Source organism: Amblyomma americanum, chromosome 6 (assembly GCF_052857255.1).
Source record: "Amblyomma americanum isolate KBUSLIRL-KWMA chromosome 6, ASM5285725v1, whole genome shotgun sequence".
In the NCBI taxonomy this organism is placed as follows: domain Eukaryota; kingdom Metazoa; phylum Arthropoda; class Arachnida; order Ixodida; family Ixodidae; genus Amblyomma; species Amblyomma americanum.
The window spans coordinates 2,323,944-2,348,085 of NC_135502.1; the positions used below are offsets into that span (position 1 = coordinate 2,323,944).

Here is a 24,142-nt window from a genome sequence, read left to right on the forward strand (position 1 = left end):
TCATCACAACGTGCACACCGGATTGTGAGCAAACTGCACACCATGGCAGATGGCAGCTGAACTAATGACTGGTTGCTAGAGGCTGCTTCCTAAAAATAAATTTTGCTGAACCCGCCGCAGTGGCTTAGGAAAAAAAATTCCGGGGGTGCGCTTTGTTGACCTAAAGTGCGGTTAGGCGAAAGCCTTTAGCGCGGTGTTGCTGCTGTTGTGACTGGTGTGTGGTTAAGATGTTAATTAAGTAAATAAAGCCTTAGGAGAAATGGAAAGGGGAAAGCAGTTGGTGGGGATCAGGTAACAGCAGATCTGTTGAAGGACGGAGGGGAGATCGTACTAGAAAAACTATCCACCCTGCATACGCAATGCCTTATTGCCTCGACCGTACCAGAAGCTTGGAAGAACGCAAACATTATCTTAATTCATAAAAATGGAGGCGCCAAACACTTGAAAAATTAGACCGATCAGCTTACTGTCCATTGCCTACAAGGTATCTACTAAGGTAATCTCTAAAAGAGCCAGGACAACATTAGAATTTAATCAACCAAATGATCAGGCAGGCTTTCCTAAAGAATATTCCACAATAGATGATATTCACACTATCAATCAGGTCATAGAAAAATGCGCAGAATGTAACCAATCCCTATATATAGCCTTCATTGATTACGAGAAGGTATTTGACTCAGTGGAAACCTCAGCAGTCATACAGGCATTGCGTAATCAGGGTGTAGAAGTCGGCATAAAGTCGGCAATAAAATTCCAATAAGGAAAGGCCTCAGGCAAGGAGACACGATCTCGCCAATCCTATTCACCGCTTGTTTACAGGAAGTATTCCGAGGCCTGAATTTGGAGCAGTTGGGAGTAAGAGTTAACGGAGAATACCTAAATAATCTGCGATTCGCTGATGACATTGCCTTGCTGAGCCACTCAGGAGGTGAACTGCAAATCATGATCAATGAGTTAGACAGATCAGAATGCTGGATCTAAAAATTAAGACGCAGAAAACCAAAGTAATGTTCAACACCACAGCAAGGGAAGAGCAGCTGACAATTGGCAGCGAGGTGCTGGAAGTGATACATGTACTTAGGGGAAATAGTGACAGCTGATTCGGATCATGAGAGCGAAATAACTAGAATAACAGTGGGGTGGAGCGCATATGGCAAGTTCTCTCAGATGAATAGCAGTTTACCGATATACCTCAAGGGAAAAGTGTACAACAGCTGTATCTTACCAGCACTCACCTACGGGGCAGAAACGTGGAGGTTAACGAAAAGGGTTAAGCTTAAGTTAAGGACAACGCAGCGAGATATGGAAAGGAAAATGATAGGTGTAACGTTAAGAGACCGGAAGTGGGCAGAGTGGGTGAGGAAACAAACGCGGGTTAATGACATCCTAATCGAAATCAAGAGGAAGAAATGGGCTTGGGCAGGGCAAGTAATAGAAAGGCAAGATAACCGCTGGTCCTAAAGGGCATTAGATTGGATTCTGAGAGAAGGCAAGCGTAGCAGGGGGCGGCAGAAGGTTAGATGGGCGGATGAGATTAAGAAGTTTGCAGGCATAGGGTGGATGCGGTTGGCCAAGGACAGGGTTAACTTAATTGGAGGGCCATGGGAGAGGCCTTTGCCCTGCATTGGGTGTAGTCAGGCTGATGATGCGCTGGCAGGAAGTAGAGTAGTTGTTAGCAGGCTTGGCTGCGGAACGGAAGGGTGGTCGTTCGAATCCCGCCGTGCGCAGGGATTTTTTTTCTTATCGAGTGGACGTCATTTGATTGACAGCTATAGTGTGACAGATTTCGCGAACGGACGGACGGATGGACGGAACGAAGTATTAAGCCGATGCCGACGCATTCGGTCATTGGTCTTCTGTCGCTGTATAGCTGGGGAAGTAGTACGCTTGCCTTTGCCCGCATTCTGAGACTCTATTTAGGCGAGCGCTAGGAGGGAGGTCGCGCGGCATCCGACTCGGCCGACAGCTTCGAGGCGTCTGGCTCGGGCGTGCCGCGCGCTCCGGTGGCGCTACCTCGCGCATGCGCAGTGAACTACCAATGGCGGAAGAGCGTGACATCGGACAGGCTCGTGGCCGCGAGTATTAGCCATTAATGGCTTTCGCCTTAATGTGGCATTCGTTTGCTACCCACGGACGCGGGGTCGAATCCCGACGACCGCAACGCCCGTGTGCTGAGCGATGTCGGCCACGTTAGGGAATTGCTAGTGGTCTGATTTATTCTGCAGCTCTCCCCTACGGCTTCTCCCAAAGTTAAAACTCCGGGAGATTTCCCTGTCTTGGTAACGATTATAAAACTTGGAAAAATCAGAACACCGCCACTGGGCTTTCGAGCAAGGTATATCATGGTTACTGTCAGATAACCGCTCGCGTTGACTGGCTGAAATGGCGACTGTAACACAGTTCAGATTATTTTTTAAAAGCGAAATTTATTTCCCCAGGGCATCAATGATGGGTGAAGGTGTGATGAAAGATGTAGTGGAAAAAGGCTAGCAGATCTGATGAAGTCCAGTAGAGAATGATGGTACGGTCCCTGCGTCCAGGCAATGCATGAAGCAGGGTTGCTGGGTGAAAGACCCGCTACCTTCAGGTGCCGGATCCTTCTAATCAAACCCAAAGTCTTAATAGCTTGCCTTTTTGCCTGAGAAATCCATGCAGTCGCTGATCCTGATTGGTGAATCATTAAGCCAAGGATTTTTACACTCGGACTTTCCTGTAGTGGGGTGCCTGATAGACAGACAGATTGGACTTGCAGCAAGTTTACGACGTCCCCAGATTCTTTTTTTCTAATGATCAAAAAGAAGTTGGATTTTTTTTTCGGCTACTCTGAGCGAATATCGATGACCGTGCAGCTCGCGACGTGACACTCATGGCTGCCCGTAGAAATCGCCCTGACTGAGGCCATCAAAGGGAAAAAATTTGTTTCCCCTGGAAAAAAATTTTGCTGGGCTGCCAGGTTTGGTAGACCGGAAGACACCGGGGGATCTAGCATGAAAATTGCAGTAAAACGCGCTGTGCCATGTGGTTTCAGTAAGGTGCGTGGAGAAAGTATGTCATGCAAATTTGTTCAAGAGAGTTTACGTCCCTGCGTCAAGAACAGCCAAGAAAACTCCTTATTACCGTTTTGCTTAATCACCTTTTAGTTCGTATCTCCATCGCCTTTTAGTGGGGTGGCATTGACAAGCTACGAATGACAGCAACACGGGCATTTCTTCCCAGACTGCAGCACAGCTGTTGGAAGGAGAGAACGTGAAGTTTTGCGAAGTGCCGGAGTCTGTTGTCAAGGAGGGCGCGCCTACAGCCACCGGTGAGCACAGTTCGCTATCTTGCATGCGTCTTCGGCATACACTCTCACAGTTAAGGTGCCCACCCGAGCAACACACTAAGCGTCCGTTCTGCTTCGACTCTCGGTTCCTTCCTGTGAAGCTAGAGGCAAGGCACGTCGCAGTTCTGTTTGTCAATTTGCTCCCTACGAAGAGGCGTCTCTCCATTCAACCTCAGTGCTCGTGCATGTTCTAGCGACGCCTTGCAGTGCTCAGTGTTCTTGTTCCAAGAGCGGCATTTCTCTTTTCCCTATTAAGTTGCCGTACACATGACTAGCAGGTTAACTTAGTTGTCAAGCCTGAATTGTACGTAAGGTCTGTGTTCAATAACTGGCGGCCTAATTGATCGGAGTCGGGCATCTTCGCATAGCCTCGTGCCATTTGTTGCTCCAGGAGGAACTACAGTGAAGGTGCTTCTCGCCCCTGCTGTGGTCTTGTGAAAAGTTCGCAGTATCAATAAATAAAAAAATACCCATGGATACGCAGGCAATGTCAGTGAAACAATTCCAGAAACAGTTTCTTTTCGGTAGGCCTTCTGCATGGGTGCCATCATTTACGAAGCTATTTCGACTTTACCTGGTCGCATAGAGTTCCACTGATTGGTCCTTAGCAGGTCCGCTCACATGTGACGTTGATGCCATTTGAGCCTGTAATCGCAGCGTGGTGGCGTTGCAGTCTCGTTACTGTTACTGCATGGCGTCCTCGTGAAGGAACGGCGCATACTCGCGGCGGGGCACTGTTGTCGTGGGACAGTGGCAGATGAGCGCTTGACCCTTCTCGCAGTAGGCAGCTGGTTCCTGTTCCGACAGGGCCGGGCGCTTCCCTACCACGGACGCCGGACGACGTCTGCTCTTCTCTCCTGGCTGCAGCAGGTGAGTTTTTCGGGCAGAAGCGGTCCGTCTGGCCCCCCTTTTGCACAGAGCACACACGGGCTCTCTATGCAAGCATCATTTCCCATGAGCCTTTTGCCGCAAGATGTGCTTTTCACGTCACACTCGCCAGCCTTTCCGTTGCTCGCTGTTTTTAATGTAAACTGTCATCGGAGACTAATGCAGGAGAGCAACACATTTTTCGTTATGCTCTCTCTCTCTCTCTCTCTCTCTCTCTCTCTCTCTATATATATATATATATATATATATATATATATATATATATATATATATATATATATATATATATATATATATATATATATATATATATATATATATATATATATATATATATATATATATATATATATTAGTTGTATTCTGTAGGGGTTCCAGTGCGCCAGTTGACAAGTGTAAGTACAGTATTACGACAAACGCGACTGTTCGTTTTTAAGGTTTATTGTGCCAACAGTTTCGGGAATGGTATTCCCTTCGTCAGGGAAGGCTTTTATATATATATATATATATATATATATATATATATATATATATATATATATATATATATATATATATATATATATATATATACACACACACACTTGGACGAAACAACCCGCGCCTTTGCCTGGAAAGAGGATGCAATTACCTGTAGCTTTTAGTTTTTGTCGCCCGGCTGAAATCAATTAGCGTCGCTGTAAGACGTTTCCAAGCCTGGAGTTAAATGCACACTGTAATATTCAGGGCACCCTGACAGCATCTGGGTGTTCACGGCTTCATGCATGTTCGCTGTTTATTGGAGCGGCTACCGTAGTGCGGCGTTGCTATGGAAGGCGCAGGCTTGCTTAGTAAGTACGCAAGTAACCCTTGTTGAGTGCGGTTTTCACGCAGGTTACAAGGCCGAAGTGCTCAGATGGTCGCCGAGAGGCGAACACCGACGCTCAACGTCACCACGCGCGATTGCATCGGACATTTTTCGTTCGTCTCCCCATAGCCTTCGTTCCGCGGCAGTAAAATCTTGCTCCTCAACAGTTTTTGCATCGCACAGGCTTGTTTCTCCATAAGTGTGGTTGCGCGGTTCCGTAGTTGTCTCATTTGTTAGTGATAACATCTCGTGATCTTCGGAGCTGCTTATTAATGCCACAGCGTTCAAGCTGTCGTCTCGCAAAGTTTTGGAGCCTCCATAACGAAATTCTCTGATTACTTAATTCATCGATGATGTCATCAGGGCCCCGTGACCTACTGGAGCATTGCCATATTTGAAATTTCGTGATTGATCGACTGAAGTCGCGTGACCTTTTGCGACGTCATTACAACCTGCCCACCGGATTGTGAGCAAACTGCCCACCGTTGCCAAATTCAACGCAGTTGCCACCGTGTCGCTGCGCGGGAGCCTTACCGCAGTTCGGGTTTCGCAAGCGACACCGATGGCGGTGCGTGAAACGGCCACTTGCGGGGGCAGTGGCGCATTGCTTAACCGCTGCACCACTGCGCCAGTGGGGGTATGAGGACTAGTCGCGGTCTGTGAATGCGATTGAGAGGGCCATGACTTAAACGCCGCGGGACCACCAGTGGACCAATCGTAGGGTTTAGTGGGTCGGATTAGTGCAAGCCCACATGATGATCCAATGGAAGGTACTGTAACTACTCATGCATGCCATAAAAGGGCAGTGAAGCCGATTCCAACCGGAGTTTTGGCGGGAAAATCGCAAGAACGTTACTCTCATTCCAGACGCAGCAGGCAACCTAACTGGTAACACCTTTTCTTTAAAAGAAGTGGTTAAAGAACTGGAGGGTACACTTAAGCTCCGCCTTATAAGGGTACGGCGCGATAGCTAATGAGGTAATGCCCATATATGCGGAATTGGGCACTCTCTACTTAACATTCATAGACCCCTGGGAGTCCTCATACCACTCCTGGCGCAGTGGCGCAGCGGTCGCCACTGCCCTGCGATGGACGATGCTGCCACCGGTTGGGATTGTGAGACTATGGGTGCTCTTCCTGAGCAACCTCTCGCGACCAATCATTAATTTTACGGCCACCTTCCACGGTGGTCAGTTTGCTCACAATCCAGTGAGCAGGCTGTGATGACGCCACAAGGTCACGTGACGAAAGGTTGCCCACCTACCTCCTAGGTTGCTTCTCTGGAGATTTTTCTAGGATTTTTCGCTCACGGTCGACGACGCCATATTTTCTGCGACACGAGCCCCCTAATGCTATCGCGTTAAAAGGGCGCCCAAGTTTTTTGGTAGCTTTGTAGCTACTACATGAGCAATTTTCAAACGGAGTACTATTCGGATGTCCATTATTGTGGATGGAAGTACACTACAATATTTCTTTTAAACCGCAGGCCTCTCAACCCAGCGTGTCGGTGATCACGGGCAAACTAGACAAGACCGCTTTCGACCAGGTGCACGGACTCAAGCTGGTTGGCTTCTTCGTCAACGGCGCCGCAGGTAAGGCTGTGACTCCCTGAAGGACGTCGCATCTTCGGGCTGATAATGGAGAACTTGCTTAGCTGGGCAAGGCGTCGATAAAAGCTTGAAGTGCAAACATTGAGTGACAAATGCGCTGCAGGTTGCGTTTGAGACGGGTCAGCGATTTCAAGCAACTTAAATCTGTCTCGTGCGGTAAAGCCCGCTGTGGTCCCTTTTATGACTTGCTGTGTGCCAGCGGATCAAGGTTCGGCGAGGAACTGCCGGCTACGGTCTCGCGCGAGGGGAGGCGTCGTCGCGGCTACGAGGGAAGTTGGGCCGCTGGCGCTGCGGTCGCCACCCTCTCTGCAGGTGCGAACTGCTGCTTTGTTCTCGCGGTGGAGGAGAGGCCGCTGCGCTATAGGGTGTGCGCACGCGCACTGACAGCGCTGTAAGGTTCGGCGCGTCATTTTTAAGGTGGAAGCCTTTAATGGCTCATTGTCAAGGTCATCTGCCGTTAGCAGCAACTGTCACAGCTTTCCGGCCTCCCGATTGGTCTCCTCTGTCCCTGACGTCACTGTAGTCAGGCGCATGAGGTGCCCTCCCGATTGTGCACTGTGGCCATACGTCACCGTCGCGAGGCGTGCGTGGCGACCGTCTGCTTGGCTGTGGTGTGGCGGCAGTTTACTTTGCGGTGTCGTGCGGGAAGGATGCCTCGTCTCGCCAAACGAGTGTCTCCCAACACGCGATGTGTGGCAGCCGCGGAACGCAAGCGGCGCTCAAGAGAGGCTGAGCGTATACGTCAGGCTTGCACCGTTTCACACTTTAGTCTCGACAAAGTGTCTTATTATTTATTGTGGGATTGTACGAGTTGGACCGAAAACTCGGACCTTATTTTTCGCCCCACGGCGATGTACAACGTTTCTTCTGCTATGTGTACAGTGAGCGGTACGGCCAACAAAGGAACTGAACGACATCGTGGGCGTTGAGCGCGGCAGAGGTGTCTATGCTCTTGTTTTGGGGTCTGTTTGGTATCCCGAACGTTCCTGTTCACCCCTTCGGTGTTTGTAGACAGTTGCGCAACGAGTGAGAAGCCCGGCATCACGTTTGATTGATGTCAGGCGGAGTCTACTCATGTGCGAAGAAGGTGAGGGATATTTTCCTATTTAATCGCCACCGTACCGCTTTTCAAGCGTCGACTTTTCTGGAGCTCGAGTAATCGACAGAAAGTTTATCCGTTGCAAGTCGCTGTCAATGCTTTCTACATATGTCCTGCTTATAATTAATGTGTCCTTTATCTGTCTCGAGTTTCCGTCGTAAGTCTGAAGAAAGAACCTATCTTCACTTTCCTCGCGTTCGAACCGCGTTGGCCGAAGGGCATACCACCTTCGGCAGGCTGCGCGGTCGTTCGAATTGTAGCTTGGCTCACGAGGGACGCAGCGGGGTTTGCGGAGATTCTCCCAAGCGCACACCCCTAAATAACGCCGGGCGCCGGACGATGCTTGTACCCAATTTTACAGGTGGGTGTCCGGGGCTGGGTTCCGAACCTTCTCCGGCAGCTGAGACCCAAGCCTGCAGGTGTACTTACAGTACTATATTATGTGGATTGGTATTCGGTTTATAGATAACCTCACCGGCATTCGGCGTCTGTCCGAAATGTGATTAGTTCACTGTCGGCAACGACGTCTGCACGAGTTTGAATCTCGTTGAACTCGGGACGAACTGAAGCTGGCCTATGTCTAGCTGACGACAGGGGCGCTGCATGTTTTATTTCTCTGGCTTTCATGGGAAGGCCTCCGACGGAAATTTCGCCGGCCTGGGTAAACTGCGGGCGTCAGCAGTTTTCTTTTTTGGGCCCCAGCCATTCACTCTTTTTACTGCCGTCTTTCTCGGCAATGAATGCGTCCTTTGCTGCCGGAAGTAATTCTTTTTACTGAGAGCCAAGATCGAGTGGAGTTGTTCTTGTGGGGTAGCAGACGTATGTGCGCACTGATTACTGCATTGTTTTTCTGCTTGCTCCAGACTACAGGTTGTTCGAGGAAGCCTCGATTTCCGATGGCCACCATGCCCGATTTTACGCAGTCTTCGACAGGAATGTGAGTTTGTTTCCATCTAGGGGAGTTGGAAAGCAAGTAGGGTCTGCGCATGTTGCAATACATGACCACAGTATACGCCGTAGCAGTCGGGGCAGTTTTAAGCGACGCAGTCTTTTTTGAATATCGTGTGAGCTATTACCATATACAAATGAGGGGCGTTTATAAAGCGTTGTTCCAAATCGTGTGAACCGACGATCCCCATGAATCGCAGACAACCGCAACAAACAGTTCCAAAGCTGATAGCAGTTCAGGCTTGGCCCTTATAAAATGCTGGTAAATTGGGCCAGACCTGTTTGTCGCGAGACCTTGGGACGTGCAAGCGGCGAGATGTTGATTTCTCCTTTGCATCGGGGTGGGCCACCGTGTAAATGTAAGCGACTGTTTCAGCCTGTTCTGATTGTTTACCATTCTAAGGCATTTCTGAGATGTTTCGTGCAATATTTTCCTTCTTTTCTTCCAGCAGTACTCGATCTTGCTCTACAGCTGTGGTAATTTTGCTCCCACAATCCGTAAAACCCAGCGCCCCAGGAAGGCTTTCAGTGTTCTCCTTGATGTGCAAGTTTGATTCTACTAGAGCGTTTTATGCACCGCTGCCGCACTTGAATGCCTTGCAATTATGTGATGGCGCATAGAGGAAGAGTGGTGAATTAATGCTGAGCGACCTCGGGATAGTTGCCCCGTTCGCTTTCTGCGAGCTCGAAGCGGCAACAGGTTCCAGCGGCCCAACAGCAACACAGGAGAAACTCATATGGACTACAATTGCACGGAATAACAATAACATGGAATAACGCTGTAAAACGGGACCCAGAAAAGATAGTGGTACAGTAACCATGCCTTTTTGGAGCTTGGTTTTTCTCTAGATAAAGCACCAATTCAAGCAACTGTGTTTCTTAAGATGGCAGTTTACATACAGTGGGCCCTGTAGTGTCGCTTCCTGAAACTGCTCCTCGTCGCCGCCACTGCAGTACAAATGCCTCTCCAATTAAAGTCAAAAGAGCTACAACTGGGGCTAGTTGGAAATGCATCCTTGAAGGTATTGGTGAGCGCTATTAAAATACGGAATGGGACGAACACTTTGAACAAAAGAACGAAGCGCTTTGTCCTGTGTGTTCGTCCCTTTCCGTATTTTGATAGCGCTCACCAATACCTTCAAGGAGTCAACAATTAACCTGTGCCAGATGTGGCCACCCTATCCCCGCAGACGTGGTACGCTTGCCTTCTCTTGGAATGCAGTCAGTTAACGTCCGCCTGCTATCTTGCCTTCAAATTACGTGCCGGCCAAGGCCATCGCTTCTTCCCGGTTTCGACTAGGATGTAATTAACCTGCATATCCTGCGTTCCCCGGACCGCTCTGCTGTCTTTCTGTCTCTCAAGTTTACGCCAATCATTTTCCTTTCCATAGCTCGCGGCGTTGTCCTCAGTTTGAATTGACCCTTTTCTTTAGCCTCCACGTTTCTGCACCGTATGTGAGTACTGGTAAGACACAGCTGTTTTCTCTTGAGGGATATTTGTGAACTGGCGTTCATGATCTGAGACTATACCTGCCGAATGCTCTCCATCCAATTTTTATCCTTCTCGGTACATTCCGGTCTCGTGGTCCGGATCTGCCGAGAGAGTGAAATAAGTGTAGGAAACTGATCACTGTACTGAACTCACTCGCTCAACACATTTGTGTGTCACAAATGAGGTTAAGCGAACCAGTCTATAATCGGATACAACTTAAGTCTGCAGTGAAGCTCCGCCGACATTCAGCTCCGCCGCACATAATTCTTCCACGACAAAAACTCCGTCGTTAAAAATTTTCTTGTTGCCTTAACAAAGAGCTAATCACAAGAAAAAAATATAAACTCTAGTATTTTAGAATTTTGATACCTGGCTTGTTTCATAAAGCCAAACATTGAAATGCTGATTTCGTTCACTGTTTTCATTGGCTGGTGGAGTAATACAGGACGCCGTGGACCGTGGCCCAGTGTTAACAACTGCTGTTTTTTTTTTTAAGTTGTATTCCACTATAGAGCCCACGTTGCTGTCAGGAAGAGCGGCTTTCTCCTCATAACTTCCGTGCTTGGAAATCAAGACGGCAGTTTTCGCCCAGCTGCGGGGTGTGACTGACATGCACAGCATTGCAGGGGCAGCTCAAGACGGTTGCGCACCGGGAGCGGACGCTGCCCGTGCACTCTGCTGGCCACGTTCTCCATGAGCCTCGGCGAGCTTGGTTCTCGCACTGCAGGCATGGGGTGCTATCGCCCAGTAACGGGAATAGAGCCGGAACTGCTCCTTTATTCGAGCCATTAAACGCGGCAAACTTCGTCACGAGTCGTTAGAGTAAACCTTATTTTGGCTGCAAGCGCAACATTCTATAAACCGCTGAAGCCTACGCCGAGAACTGGCTGTGCCATGCTTTCAGCCCACAGCACACAATTTTCTTTACTGAGGCTGTCAGTTGTTGGCAATTTTTCCAGGTGGCTAAGCACTTGAAGCTGGACACGGTCGGCCAGATCGCCCTGTACAGCCCATTCTTCAAGCAGCCGGTCATCTGCCCGCAGAATGTAAGCCCACCATTTCCGCTATTTGGGACAGGTTCTTGGCAGAGACGACAGTTATAAAATAGTTAGAGGCAGGAAAAGATCCGGGATTTCCTCATGTCTAATATTCCTCTGAGACAAATATGCTTTGACAGCCTTACGTGACATGCAACACTGAAACACGCAGGAATGAAGTGGTAGGACAGCGCTTGTCTGCGTCGTTCCCGTCCGGTCCCTCGTATTCCTTTTGCGCGATTTTTTGCATCATGAACGTTACCCAACTCGCCCAACTTTCTGCTTTGCCTAGGACAGGACGTCTATCTTGTGTCACTACCGTTCACTATCATTGGTGCACTTGACCGTTGGTGATTGGTCAAAGCTGTGAACATATGTCCTGCCTTTATCTTTTGACAGGCAGGGTTCCAGCGATGTCTGTGCAGGACAACTTATTAAAATGGCAGCCATTACATCTGCGCGTTTGCAAAGTTGGCTAGATTCCTCTTACGGACTCCATCTTCCCTGCTGCATGGCGTCCTCATGACGACCAAGCTGCCGCATATCAAATTTAATCAAAATTCAGCACCTACTGTGTACGTAGGTGCTGAATTTTGATTATTTAGTCTCCGCTACGCGTTTTCTTCCTTACCGAGGAAAATTCACTTCTTAGTACCGCTCTCAAGTTGTCACATTTTGCTATACTTGTTCCCAAAAGGGGAAACGCACACATCGTTGACGGTAGCTAATAGCTTTGTTCCAATGCTTTCGTTCCGCTAGCCAGCAAGCTTGCAAGACATCCGGGCTTTCATCGCTCAGCACAAGCATGTTGGTTTGACCAAAGTTGACGAGCACAATGTCCACGATCCCGAGGTAAGTGCACCTTCTTGGCGTTTACGATACAGCGGGCTAGTTACGAGCTTCTGCAGCATACCGCGCCTGTTTTTAAGCAACACTTGCTGTTGGGCTAGTCGTTCTTCCATGATCTTCAGTTGCTCTTCAACAGAAAATAAGCTGATTGATTGATTGATCTTGTATGAAGCAGCGCATAACGTCATTCTTCACTTGTCCGTCGTCTTTTTGCGCTGGTTCACCAAAGCCTGTACGTCCTGGCCCGGTGCTAGCTAAGAGGTGCACTTTCGTTGTTTTGCCAGAGGAGCATGTGCTGGCCCATATCACCAATGGTAAGTGCGCTTCGTTAACGGATCGTTCGCATACACTGCGCACAGCTTCTGGACCCGAGCCGCGTGACTGTGCTGGCAGTGGCTGACCAGAGATCGCCGCTGGGGGCCTACCTCGTGCGTCTGCTGCAGCGCACACTCCGGAACATCAACGCCACCGCCGCTGCGTCTGGCTCGCACTTGAACCTACTCTGGGTGGACCCCACAGTTTTGCCCACGGCATATGCGGTGCGTGCGAAGGCCAGTGCGCTGGCCGCCTTTAGTGTACGCCTTTGTTATGCATTGCCCGCCGTGGTGGCTCAGTGGCCGCTGCTGATCCCAGGGTCGCGGGTCGAATTCCGTACACATTTCGATGGAAACCAAATTAAAAGCTCTCGTGTGCTGCGCGATGTCGGATCACGTTGGAGCACCCCAGGTGGGAGAACTTGGCTCGCATACCTTCACGTCCCTTATAGCAATTGCACGCCTACCTACACAGAGTGTCTTTGGAACCAAACTCGGGCCAGTGTGTGTGCAGGGAAATGCTGGTAGTATATTAAGAACCTAGGAACCGCGGTGGAGAGAGGGATGGAAGCTTGGAATGTTTAAGGCACAAGATCGCCAAAGGATGAGATATAAGCTTCCCACCGATGGTTCAGACAGGAATCCTCGATGGGACTAATCGTCCAGCTGGCTAGTGAACTGAGGCTTCCCTTAGGGCCCTTTTTTGCCGTCAAAATCCCAAGCAAGACAGAGAAAAGCTGAGGCATTGCTACAAACATCAAGGGAGGACTGCGCGTCTCAAATCAGCCTCCCGAAACAGACGCCACTGTGAAACGATCATTGTTCCTGTCCTTATTGTCCAGACGTGCGTGAATCGTGCACACTGGCGGATCGGTCACGACTCGCAGGCTATGCATGGTTTTTGCCAACGAAAACAGCTGCAAGGAAGAAGACACGTCTGCTTGCGCGTAGCCAGATGGGCTTGAATTCACTAACGCGAAGAAATAAAACATGAGCCGATGCGATTTCAGCAATAGTTTGCATCTATTTTCTTTAAAAGCGACATCAAGACCTACTTTAACTGCCTCATTGTTGAACTGTTTGTAAAGGAATCTGCTGTTGTTTTAGGAAATGCAGTAATACCGATGGCGTGTGCAGCACTGCATTATCGCTCTGTAGCGCAGCCCGAGAGGACAGCTTCAGGTGCATAGATTTTCTGTTTCATGACGAAGTCGCCAGGTGTGTTTCTTGCGCTTTCAGCACAACGCCATCTTGTCGCGTATCTGTAGTCTGTGGTTCCTTGGCCAGAGTTTAGCTGACCGTAACTATCGCAGTTTCCTACCGAGTTAATATCGGTGCATTTTCACATTGCGGGTTTTGGCAGCTGCTAGCCGTGCAATGTTTTGCTTTGCAAGTTTTTGCCGCTTATCACTGTGGCAGCGGATGGTTTTTCTTACCTTTCTTGCTTTGCGCTTGACAAGACTTCGTTACAACAAAATTTGCTTTATCCGCAGTAGCACTTTTATATGTTTTGTTGTGCAGCTTTTATGTCGCCAGGTGCATGGAATTCTGTGTGTTAACTCCTGCACTGTGTTGATGCCTCGTGCAGATGCTCAAGCGACTCGGCCAGACCGGTCCTCCACCGCACCTCGGAACGTATGATGCGCTCACGGTAATGGCATTGTTGCGGTTTCTAATTGTACAAGCACGCCTGAGGTTGCCGAACTGAGGTTGCCGAAGACGGGTGGAGTCCAGTGCTGAGGGCCGCTGCCCCTGGCTAGTTCCGTTAGGTGACGTTGCTCACCCAGTTTCGACCTGAGCAGCGCAGCTTCCCAGGTCTCCTAATAGACCGATTTCACAAGCAGTTGCGTTACGCCACCGCCGCCTCGATGCACCCTGGGAGTTGTGGTACTCCGGCCGGCGAGCGCGTTGTCTATGCGCGGCTAGCAGGGCTGTTTGCATCTCCACGCGGCTCTTCGCTGCACGTTTTCAGGTTTTCTTGGGGCGGGTGGCTTCCTCTGATCACCGCCATATGCCGTGAGAGGCGCATCGAGCAGACCGCACCGGATTTCGAGTAGCCAGGAAAAGTATGGTCCACACAAGGAGCGTGTAGAAGCCGGTCAGAGAGGCAGGGGGCGTTCTTGTCCCTTTTGACCAGCGTAAGTTGGCATCGTGCAAATTTCCATGGTCTAAGCGTGGCGCTACGTGCACAGCGCCCTTTAGTTGCCGTCAAGTTCTGCTGAAGGAACTTAAATTGTAGGAAAGGTCGCGGTCGGTTTCACCATCGCGCTACTTCATGAAGCTTTCTTACCATCATTCTGCGCTTCTCACGATTTCTTTAAAGAAAGCGGTATACCTTGTTCGTACTGTCCAGGCTTATTGCTGATCTGAAGCAAAATAGAGTAGCTGACTTTTCAATATTTTGAATATTTTATTCATGGAGTCTACGCGTATTATAAAAGCTCGCCTAAAGCAGACAAATGAGTCAGAAGTTTTAAGTAGCCTAAAAAACGGAAGACCAACTTTTCGCGCCTCATTAAAAAACGTAGCTGAAATGCACGTGGTAACGCACTCCACGAACTTCTTGTCGCAAAAAAAAACGCTGACCTTGTCTATTGACTTATTGTGTGACTAATGCAGAGTAAAAATTAGTTCTCATTTTAAGTTGCGAAAAGTACAACTTACCTTAATCATGCATAATTAAAGCCGTTGTTCTTCCTCAGTGCGATATGGCAGAGAATTCAGTAAGACATGACCTTAAAACTCTGCTTATTCGGTGTAATATGGTTACCTCTATAATAAAAAGCAAAAACTAGGTGCTTGTCCTTTTTTTTTTAATAAAGGAGCACGAACGAAAAAAAAAAAACTGGCGACGTGGCCGCCTGGATTGACACTTGGCAAATTCTCGGGAAATAAAGTGGCCAGAAACACGAACATGATCTGAACACGTGAAAACGCTTCACAGCATGCGCAGGAATGGTTTTCTGGTAAATCACGTGAAAGTGGGACAAGCGCGTTTCCATCGCCGCCTGCACCACTTCAAGCCCAAAGGTTCGAGTGAAAAGTGCAAACCCCCCGCGTGGCAGCAGCTGCCCTCCCGCTGAGAGCTGCACCTGCCTCTAGTTCCATTAGCAGAATGCGTTTATTATCGCTAAGGCAAGCTACGGCGAACGAATCTAATGCCATTCAAAGCGCGAAGGAAAGCGGGCTTCCGCGCAGGCGGCGCGGCGAACTACAGCCAAGATGGCGGCTTGGTTACTTCCGGTAAGCGCGCGCATGCGCAGTGCGCTTTGCGAAATCTGTCTTTTAGCTTGAGACGTTCGGAAAATTGTGCTGTGACACGAAAGTCTCACACTTGCAATTTATGGTACCCGACGTCAACAGCAATACGACGTATAGTATGTCTGCGTCGAAACACTGATTGATGCAGCTGCGTGAATGTAGCTGGTAAACGGCGACAGCGCCGCCATATATGCGCTAGAGGCAAGACTAACGCTGCATTCAAGTACTGCTACCAGTACGACTAATAGCTACGTACTATTACTGCTAGCTACTACAGCTAGCTACTTGCCTCAAGCCCTGCATTTTAGCCTGTCCCCCTGCATTCGTTTCCTCCCTCAAGTCGTAGGCTTTTGTACCGAACTGCTCGAACCGCTGTGCATGTGTAGCATCTGTTTCTTTGAGCATGGTGCCTGTGTCGAGGGCTACTGTTTCTGCCCCAGGGCCAGAGCCAGTGGTTCGACATGTCTACGCTCAACTCGAGTGGTGGCCGGGGATCAGACGACGAGAACGCGCGCAAGATTCTCGCCTGGTTAACCGGCCTGGCAACAACAGCTCCTGGCGCAGATGGGGCGGGTGAGTAGTGCACCAGCCGGCAGAGGGAGCAACCTATGGATTTGCCGGCCCTCGACTGTTTACGCTCGGTCCACGCAGGCACGTGGCGCTTCAGCGAGGTTCCAGCGTCTCAGATCGGCGCCGAGGGCGGGAGCGTGGAGCTGCGTTGCACCGTGCTGGACGCGGCGGCCGGTGACTGCCTCTGGCTGCGCGAAGGCCGCAACGTCGGCGCCAGCCTGTCCCGACTGCCGCACTTGTCGTGGGCCGGCGCCGGCCGCAACGGTGACTGCAGCCTCGTGGTGCGCGGCCTGACCCGGGGCCGGGACGACGGCTCTTGGGTGTGCCAGGTCACTGGAGACGCCCTCCACTCGACCCTCACCTCGCCGCCGGCCGTGATCGTCATCTCGTCCGGTGAGCTGCGGCCTCTGCTATCGAACCAGTATAATCGCAGCATAATCGCAGTTCTCAAGCCCCCGGAAGGCCCGAATTCCACGATGCAGTCACTTATCTGTAGTTCTATACTTCCGGTGATCGCAGGCTATCTTGTAGTGGACAGGGTGCAGGACGTAAATAATGGTGCGAGTTCTCGGTCCGAAACGGCGGGTTAGACGCCAGTAATCACGCCTTGAAGATGCCAGCTCTTGATACCATGTTTAGCGAAGCTTGCAGATGGCCGAGATGGTACACAACTTTTTTTGGGAAAAGTCATAGCGCTGTAAGATGCACCTACGAAATGCTGAGAAAGACAAAAGGCACGCGCTCACTCTCATCTGTCCTTATTTTAAGCAAATATATACGGACGACCAATACATGCGCAGTATTGAATAATATACAACGACAAGCCACGCAAGAAAACAAATCTCAAGAGTTTTTCTCACTTTTTTGTTTACTTGACTTGTTATTGTATGTTATTCAGTATTGCGCATGTCTTGGTTGGCCGTATATATTTGCTGGCCTGGCTGCGTAAGCAAATTTTTTGGGGAAAGTGGTTTGTGCGGTGGATCTTGTGAGTCCTTCCGCGGAGCTCACGATTAGATAAATGAGGGGAGAGCAAGAAGTTTGTTTTAGTTCGATATCACTTACAGTGCAAATTACCCACATTTAGCTGTTGTGTGTCGGTATGTTCGTTTGCTTGTCTTAAGCCTGCTTTGTGACAGGCTCCCCACCGGGCTATGAGCAACCTGCCACGTGAAAAATATTGTTACGAGCAATACGAAGGACAACCTCCGAAGACGAGACGTAAAACTGTGGCGGTCCCTAAGTGGTCCGAGCGCGCGAGCGGGAGAGAAACATCTTCTTTCTCCACGGATGCAGGCGCTTTTTCTTCTTCTTCCACAGTGGCACGTATCACTGCCCCCTCTTCTGCAGCATCGCCACGATGAAGCTAGGAGGGAAATATCAGCAAAATACAGCTGCAGTGAACCGCTGTTCAGTCAGGGAGTCTGTCGTGGGAAGGCTTCATGCGAACAATGTGCACGACTTCAGTACGGTGCGACCGGCGCGATGAGCAAGCCGCTTGGACGGGAGTAACTGCATACGTCACATCACTGATGCCGCGCACAACTTCGTAAGGGCCGAAGTATCTGCGCAGCTACTTTTCAGAAAGGCCGCGGCGAGGAACAGGTGTCCACACCCACACCAAGTCGCCAGGCGCGTAACTGACGAAGCGGCGTCTGAGGTTGTACCTAGCGGCGTCAGTCTCCTGTTGGCGGTTAATTCGCAGGCGTGCCAATTGCCGCGCTTCCTCAGCACGCTGAACGAAGGTGTCTGCGTCGAGGTCAGCGTCAGAGTCGCAGCAGGGGTCAACAGGCAACATAGCATCCAACGGAGTGGTCACTTGCCGACCGAAGACAAGCTGAAAGGGGGTCAGTCGGGTTGTCTCCTGCAGGGCGGTGTTGTAGGCAAACGTTACGCGCTGAAGAATGGTATCCAAAGTTCGATGCTCGACGTCAACATGCATAGAAAGCATGTCGGCTAGAGTGTGGTTGAGTCGCTCTACCAATCCGTTTGTCTGTGGGTGATAGGCCGTAGCACGTCGATGGCTGGTGTGCGTCAGAGTTATCACGGACTGGGTTAAGCGGGCAGTGAAAGCAGTTCCCCGGTCAGTAACAACAACGGCGGGGGCTCCATGACGCAGGACAATATTGTGTACGAAGAACTGCGCCACTTCAGCAGCAGTGTCTTTGACAAGAGACGTGGTCTCAGCGTACCGTGTCAGGTAATTGGTGGCAACGACGATCCGACGCTTTCCAGATGAAGACTTCGGAAAAGGGCCATGGAGGTCCATGCCCACTTGGTGAAAAGGGGTCTTCGGTGGTTCGACGGGGTGAAGAAATCCGGCTGGTTTCAACGGAGGAGACTTACGGCGTTGGCGGTCGCGGCATGTTTTTACGTAGGCCCGCACTGATGGGAGTAACCTGGGCCAATAATAACGGTTCAGCGATTCGCGAGAAATCTTGAACAAACCGCCGATAATACGAGCACAGACCCAAAAACCTTCGAACGGCCTTCTTGTCACTTGGGCGTGGAAAAACCTGAGACGGCAGCGGTCTTGTCAGATTCCGGGCGAACACCTTGTGCGCTGACAACGTGACCAAGAAAGCGAAGTTCTTCAAAGCCAAAATGGCATTTCTCGGCTTTGATTGTGAGTTGTGCGGATTTGAGTGCTTGTAGCGCAATGCGCAACCGCTCCAAGTGTTGGTCAAGCGTGGTCGAAAATATAACGACATCGTCCAGGTACACCAGGCAGGACTGCCACTTCAAGCCGGAGAGAACGGTGTCCATCATGCGTTGGAACGTGGCCGGTGCTGAGCACAGACCAAATGGGAGCACCTTAAACTCATAGAGGCCGTCGGGCGTCACGAAAGCTGTCTTCTCCCGGTCTCTTTCGTGCACTTCGATCTGCCAGTACCCACCTTTAAGATCTAAGGACGAGAAGTATCGGGCGTCCCGCAATCGGTCGAGCGTGTCGTCTATGCTGGGCAGTAGGTAAACGTCCTTTTTGTTCACGTTATTAAGTTCTCGATAGTCAACACAGAAACGCAGAGTGTTGTCCTTTTTTTTTTACAAGAACCACAGGCAATGCCCATGGGCTGGTGGACGGCTGAATGACATCGTCCGCAAGCATTTCGGCAACTTGATTTTGAATGGCTTCTCGCTTTATCGGCGAAACACGGTAGGGGCGCTGGGAGACGGGTCGCGTAGTCGCATCAGTGATGATACGGTGCTTGGCGAGTGGAGTGCGGCCGACCTTCGAACATGTAGCGAAACATTCCGCAAAGTCGGCCAAGAGGTCCGACAGAAGATCCTTCTGAACAGATGGCAAGGCCGGATTTATTTTGACTGACTGAGGAGCGTGGTGTGGGCCAGCATTCTCTGGAGTCGGTCCTCCCACGGTGTATAAACCTGGGACCTCAGCAACGTCGTGAAGGAAGGCAATAGCCGTGCCTCTGACGAGTTGCTGATATTCGTTGGAAAAGTTGGTCAGGAGGACATTGGTACGGCTGTCATGTAGTTGGACGAGACCTCGGGCAACAGCAAGGCCCCGCTCAAGCAGCAGTGGAGTATGGCCATCTGCCAGGCCTTCGTAGTCGTGGAATAGGTCGTTCCGAACTAGCACCAGGACACTGCACCGCGGCGGCACCGTGACGCCATCCTGGACAATGCGCAGAGCGTTGCTGCAAGGATCTCGGGAGTCAAAGCGGGCCGCGGCCTGTTTGGTCGAGAACGTGACACGTGCGTCCGTAAAGTCAATCACAGCACCGTTCGCCTGCAGAAAGTCAATCCCCAGAATCAAGTCTCTGGAACATTCAGAGAGCACGACAAATTCACTAACGTACGTGAAACCAGAAATTCCAACCCTAGCCGTGCACTTGCCAACAGGGGAAATTAAGTGGCCACCAGCGGTGCGCATGGGGGTCCCCGTCCATGGTGTCAGAACCTTGTTAAGGTCTCCAGCAAAGGCACGGCTCATAACGGAATAATCAGCACCGGTATCGAACAGCGTGGTAACCTCAGTGCCATCAATTGTCACCCGCAAATCGGATTCAGCGTATCGGGTACTGTCGCTGCCTCTCTCTGTCCAGGTATCGTCGGCTCGATGGTTCCGCGATGCAGGATCTTGACACATCTCGACGTCAACGGCCTTGCCTGCAGAGGTCGCTGGTGTTAGTTTCCCCGATGAGGACTGGCGAGCGACGGCCAGCGGAACTACCCTGGCGGCCGGGGCTGGACGCACGATAGCGGAGAGGTGAAGGCGAACGGGACTCGCGCCTTCCAGAGTAAACACGGTTCTGGCGCGTCCAGAGATGCTCCGCAATCTCAGGCGGTCGTTCACCGTTCTGAGGACAAGGTGCGTCAGGACGGAAACCACGAAGACCCACTTGCCGAGCCTGTCCGTACCGTGCCACCAAAGAAGAAAAAGCGCCTGCATCCGTGGAGAAAGATGTTTCTCTCCCGCTCGCGCGCTAGGACCACTTAGGGACAGCCACAGTTTTACGTCTCGTGTCCGGAGGTTCTCCTTCGAATTTCTCGTAACAATATGTATATTTAAATGTGTGTGTGTGTGTGTGTGCGCGCGCGTGTGTGTGTGTGTAATATACTGCCCACCGTGGCCGGTAGCAGTTCATTTATTGACTGGTCGCAAGGAGTTTCTCGGCAAGAGCAACCTGGGTCGCACAAGCTCTGTCCACCGATGGCAGCACCTGCCATCGCAGAGCAGTGGCGCATCGATGCACAAGTGCGCCAGGAGTGGTATGAGGACTCCCAGGGATCTATAAATGTAACTTAGAGAATGACCAATCTGACATATATGGACATTAACACATTACCGCTACCCGAACAACTTCTATCCGTGAACAAAGATGCGAACACCAGAGCCGAAGTGCTAGAGCACCTAATTCGCATTTGGTCTAGATACGCTAATCGACCGTCGAATTTTTTCACTCGGGGTATGCTCTCTTGGCAACTTTTTTTTCTTGGCGCAGTAAGTGAAATTTTCAAAACACTGTCCGTTTCACAGTCGACAGCTTCTTGACTAGAGTACTGCGCACTGCCGCTAATGCGCCACGACCGCTGCATGCATTATGCGGCCAAGAAAGGCGCTGTAGCTGCGTCTCGGTGGACACCTCATCACACCGGTTGGGGTGTCAGAGACTGGTATATAATTCCGTTTTCTGGCCGGCACTGTCCCGCAGGATGGATGGATGGATTACGGCTGAAACTTTTAAATCGGGCGGTGGCTCAAGCCACCTAGCCATGATATGAAATTTTACTCGTGTCTTGATTTTAGCCACCAATCAGATAACCTTCGCTTGGTTACTTCTACCCGATGGATGGATGGATACGGCTGAACCCTTTAAATCGGGCGGTGCATCAAGCCACCTAGCCATGGCTTATGAAATTTTACTGTTGTCTTGATTTTAGCCACCAATCTGATAACCTTCGCTTGGTTACTTCTACCCGCTTAGAATCTACTTTCCCTTCACTCTCCTTAAACCCCAATGCCTTGGGTAAATCAGCCCCGCTGCTTTCCACTGCAGGGTGAAGCCCTTTACAGAAAAGTATCAAGTGTTCAGCCGTTTCCTCCTCCTCTCCGCACGCAACGCAACGCAACCCGATGGATGGATGCGTGGATACGGCTGAACCCTTTAAATCGGGCGGTGTCTCAAGCCACCTAGCCATGGCTTATGAAAATTTACTGTTGTCTTGATTTTAGCCACCAATCTGATAACCTTCGCTTGGTTACTTCTACCCGCTTAGAATCTACTTCCCCTTCACTCTCCTTAAACCCCAATGCCTTGGGTAAATCAGCCCCGCTGCTTTCCACTGCAGGGTGAAGCCCTTTACAGAAAAGTATCGTGTTCAGCCGTTTCCTCCTCCTCTCCGCACGCAACGCAACGCAACCCGATGGATGGATGGGTGGATACGGCTGAACCCTTTAAATCGGGCGGAGGCTCAAGCCACCTTGCCATGACTTATGAAATTTTACTCTTCTCTTGATTTTAGCCACCAATCAGATAACTTTCGCTTGGTTACTTCTACCCGCTTAAAATCTTATTTTTCTTCACTGTCCTTAAACCCCAATGCCTTGGATAAATCACCCCCGCTGCTTTCCACTGCAGGGTGAAGCCCTTTGCAGAAAAGTATCAAGTGTTCAGCCGTTTCCTCCTCCTCTCCTCCTGACGTTTCCTCCTCCTGACTCTATACGTCTTAGTCCGCAAAATTCCCGCTTCCGGTTAAGCAGCGACACCTGGTGGCCAATTGATGAGGTGCGTTTTGTGGTTCAGCGCAGAGGGTCATGGGAAAGTCGTCTGCTACCGCTACTTCCGGTTGAAAATTCCTCCCCCATCTAGCTGGCTTTACAGCAGTCGCTGTTTTAATATCGCTCCGTATACTGATTTATTTGCGGTGCAACACCACTTACTGTATTGCATCATCGCAAGGCCAACGTGACATGGACTTTGCTATGCTTAGTCGTGTTTTTTTCGCGCGAAATGCAACCAAAATAATGTAAATGGTAGGTGGCTTTCTATGCATATGCAGTGCGATGTGTTGAGACGGGCTGTGCGTACAATGACATGTATGGATAGCTTGCTAGCCCACTTGCAGCTATTACATGCTTGGAGGAAAATAAATATATCGCCTGCTAAACTGCGCACGTTTCAGCCCTTCGCTGCCATCGTAGTGCGGCGAAAAAACAAATATATAATGACCAACGCGTTAAACTAGTTCAACTGATTGCCGTGCATACGCAGAGCAGACAGCCTACTCAGGCACATTATAACCACGACAAAACACATCTACCTTCCGTTATTGTCAAATTCTGCGCTCAGGACGCGTTCATACGCTGCACGCGCAGATCTTACGGTGCTGTTATGCAATAAGCGGTGTCACAGCACAAATAAATGAGTGAATGAACAATGCATGCATGCACCGCAGTTGCTATGCAAAAGGCAGTGTGTACGAGAAATTTGGAACCGGAAGTAGCTGGCAGACGATTTTCCCATGGTTCTTTGCGTCCACTTCGGAAACGCAACTCACCTATAGGGAACGGTTACAGCGCCTTTCCTTTTCTGACAACCGACGCACTAGCACCTCCAGAACGACTACCGGAATGTGGACAAGGGGACGTCATCAAAGTGGATGTTTCGAGCGCTTCAGTGTTGTTCAGATAAAGACAGCATCTTCTTCAACTGTGTAGGAAGACTGCCGGGGGCTTCCACTCGGGAAGGTCCTAGTAAGGAATTAAATGGCACAAATTCTAGGGCTCGGCAAGCATTCCAGGCCTCCCTCTGCTGAAAGGGCCCACTGCCGCGGCGGAGGATTTGCCAGGGTTGATACAATACCCGTGCTCATTTGTTTATGCCTTCTTTCCTCCACGCGTACGCACGGTGCATGAAAAGGTTGTACTAAACATGTGAAGCGGCTGGCATTACAAGTATGGATACTTGTTGGGCAGGCGTGTCCAGTACGTGTTCTGTGTGGGTGGTTGTGACAGGCACTCGGTTTTCTCAGGGCTCCTAAGTCTCTTTATGTCTGCTTCTTTTCAGGTGCTGCAGGTGTGAAAACGGAGCTGTAGAAGGAACTTCCGTTTTCTTTATTGATGCACAACATAACCTTGTAATAATTTATTAAGAGTGCATGTGTGGCCCATTTCTACTGTGTGCAAATAAAAGTTGTTATGAATATCTCGCAGTACAATATTCCTGCCCAACTGGAGGCGAGGGCGACTACCAACCTTCGCGTATTTTGCCACCGGAATGAGTGGACTAAGCTCTCTCTTCTTCCAGTCCCAGCTGATTGCAACGGCTGGTTTCCCGCGGTACACCACAAAGCTGAAAGCAGACCTTCAGAATCTATTTGTCATGCCGTATTTTCATTGTCTTTCCCACAACCTCAAGAAAGTTATGGGATCCGAGTCGT

The 24,142-nt window shown here is 50.2% G+C and overlaps 1 protein-coding gene across 3 annotated transcripts in view; it reads left to right on the forward strand.

Annotated features, from left to right (window-relative positions):
• The window catches only part of LOC144136188 (calsequestrin-2-like), a 28,642-nt gene extending 4,735 nt beyond the window's left edge, over nt 1–23,907 (forward strand). The window contains exons 2-12 of one of the 3 annotated variants that reach the window (XM_077668268.1): nt 3,217–3,304; nt 4,104–4,192; nt 6,544–6,649; nt 8,630–8,703; nt 11,166–11,252; nt 12,003–12,095; nt 12,452–12,631; nt 13,995–14,057; nt 16,108–16,240; nt 16,319–16,630; nt 23,770–23,907. In XM_077668268.1, the coding sequence (XP_077524394.1) occupies nt 3,217–3,304; nt 4,104–4,192; nt 6,544–6,649; nt 8,630–8,703; nt 11,166–11,252; nt 12,003–12,095; nt 12,452–12,631; nt 13,995–14,057; nt 16,108–16,240; nt 16,319–16,630; nt 23,770–23,798 (1,254 nt within the window). In that variant the 3' untranslated portion in view covers nt 23,799–23,907. The remainder of the gene's footprint in view (nt 1–3,216; nt 3,305–4,103; nt 4,193–6,543; nt 6,650–8,629; nt 8,704–11,165; nt 11,253–12,002; nt 12,096–12,451; nt 12,632–13,994; nt 14,058–16,107; nt 16,241–16,318; nt 16,631–23,769) is intronic. The other 2 variants (XM_077668269.1, XM_077668270.1) reach the window with 2 other exon arrangements.
• Nucleotides 23,908–24,142: the final 235 nt, after the last annotated feature.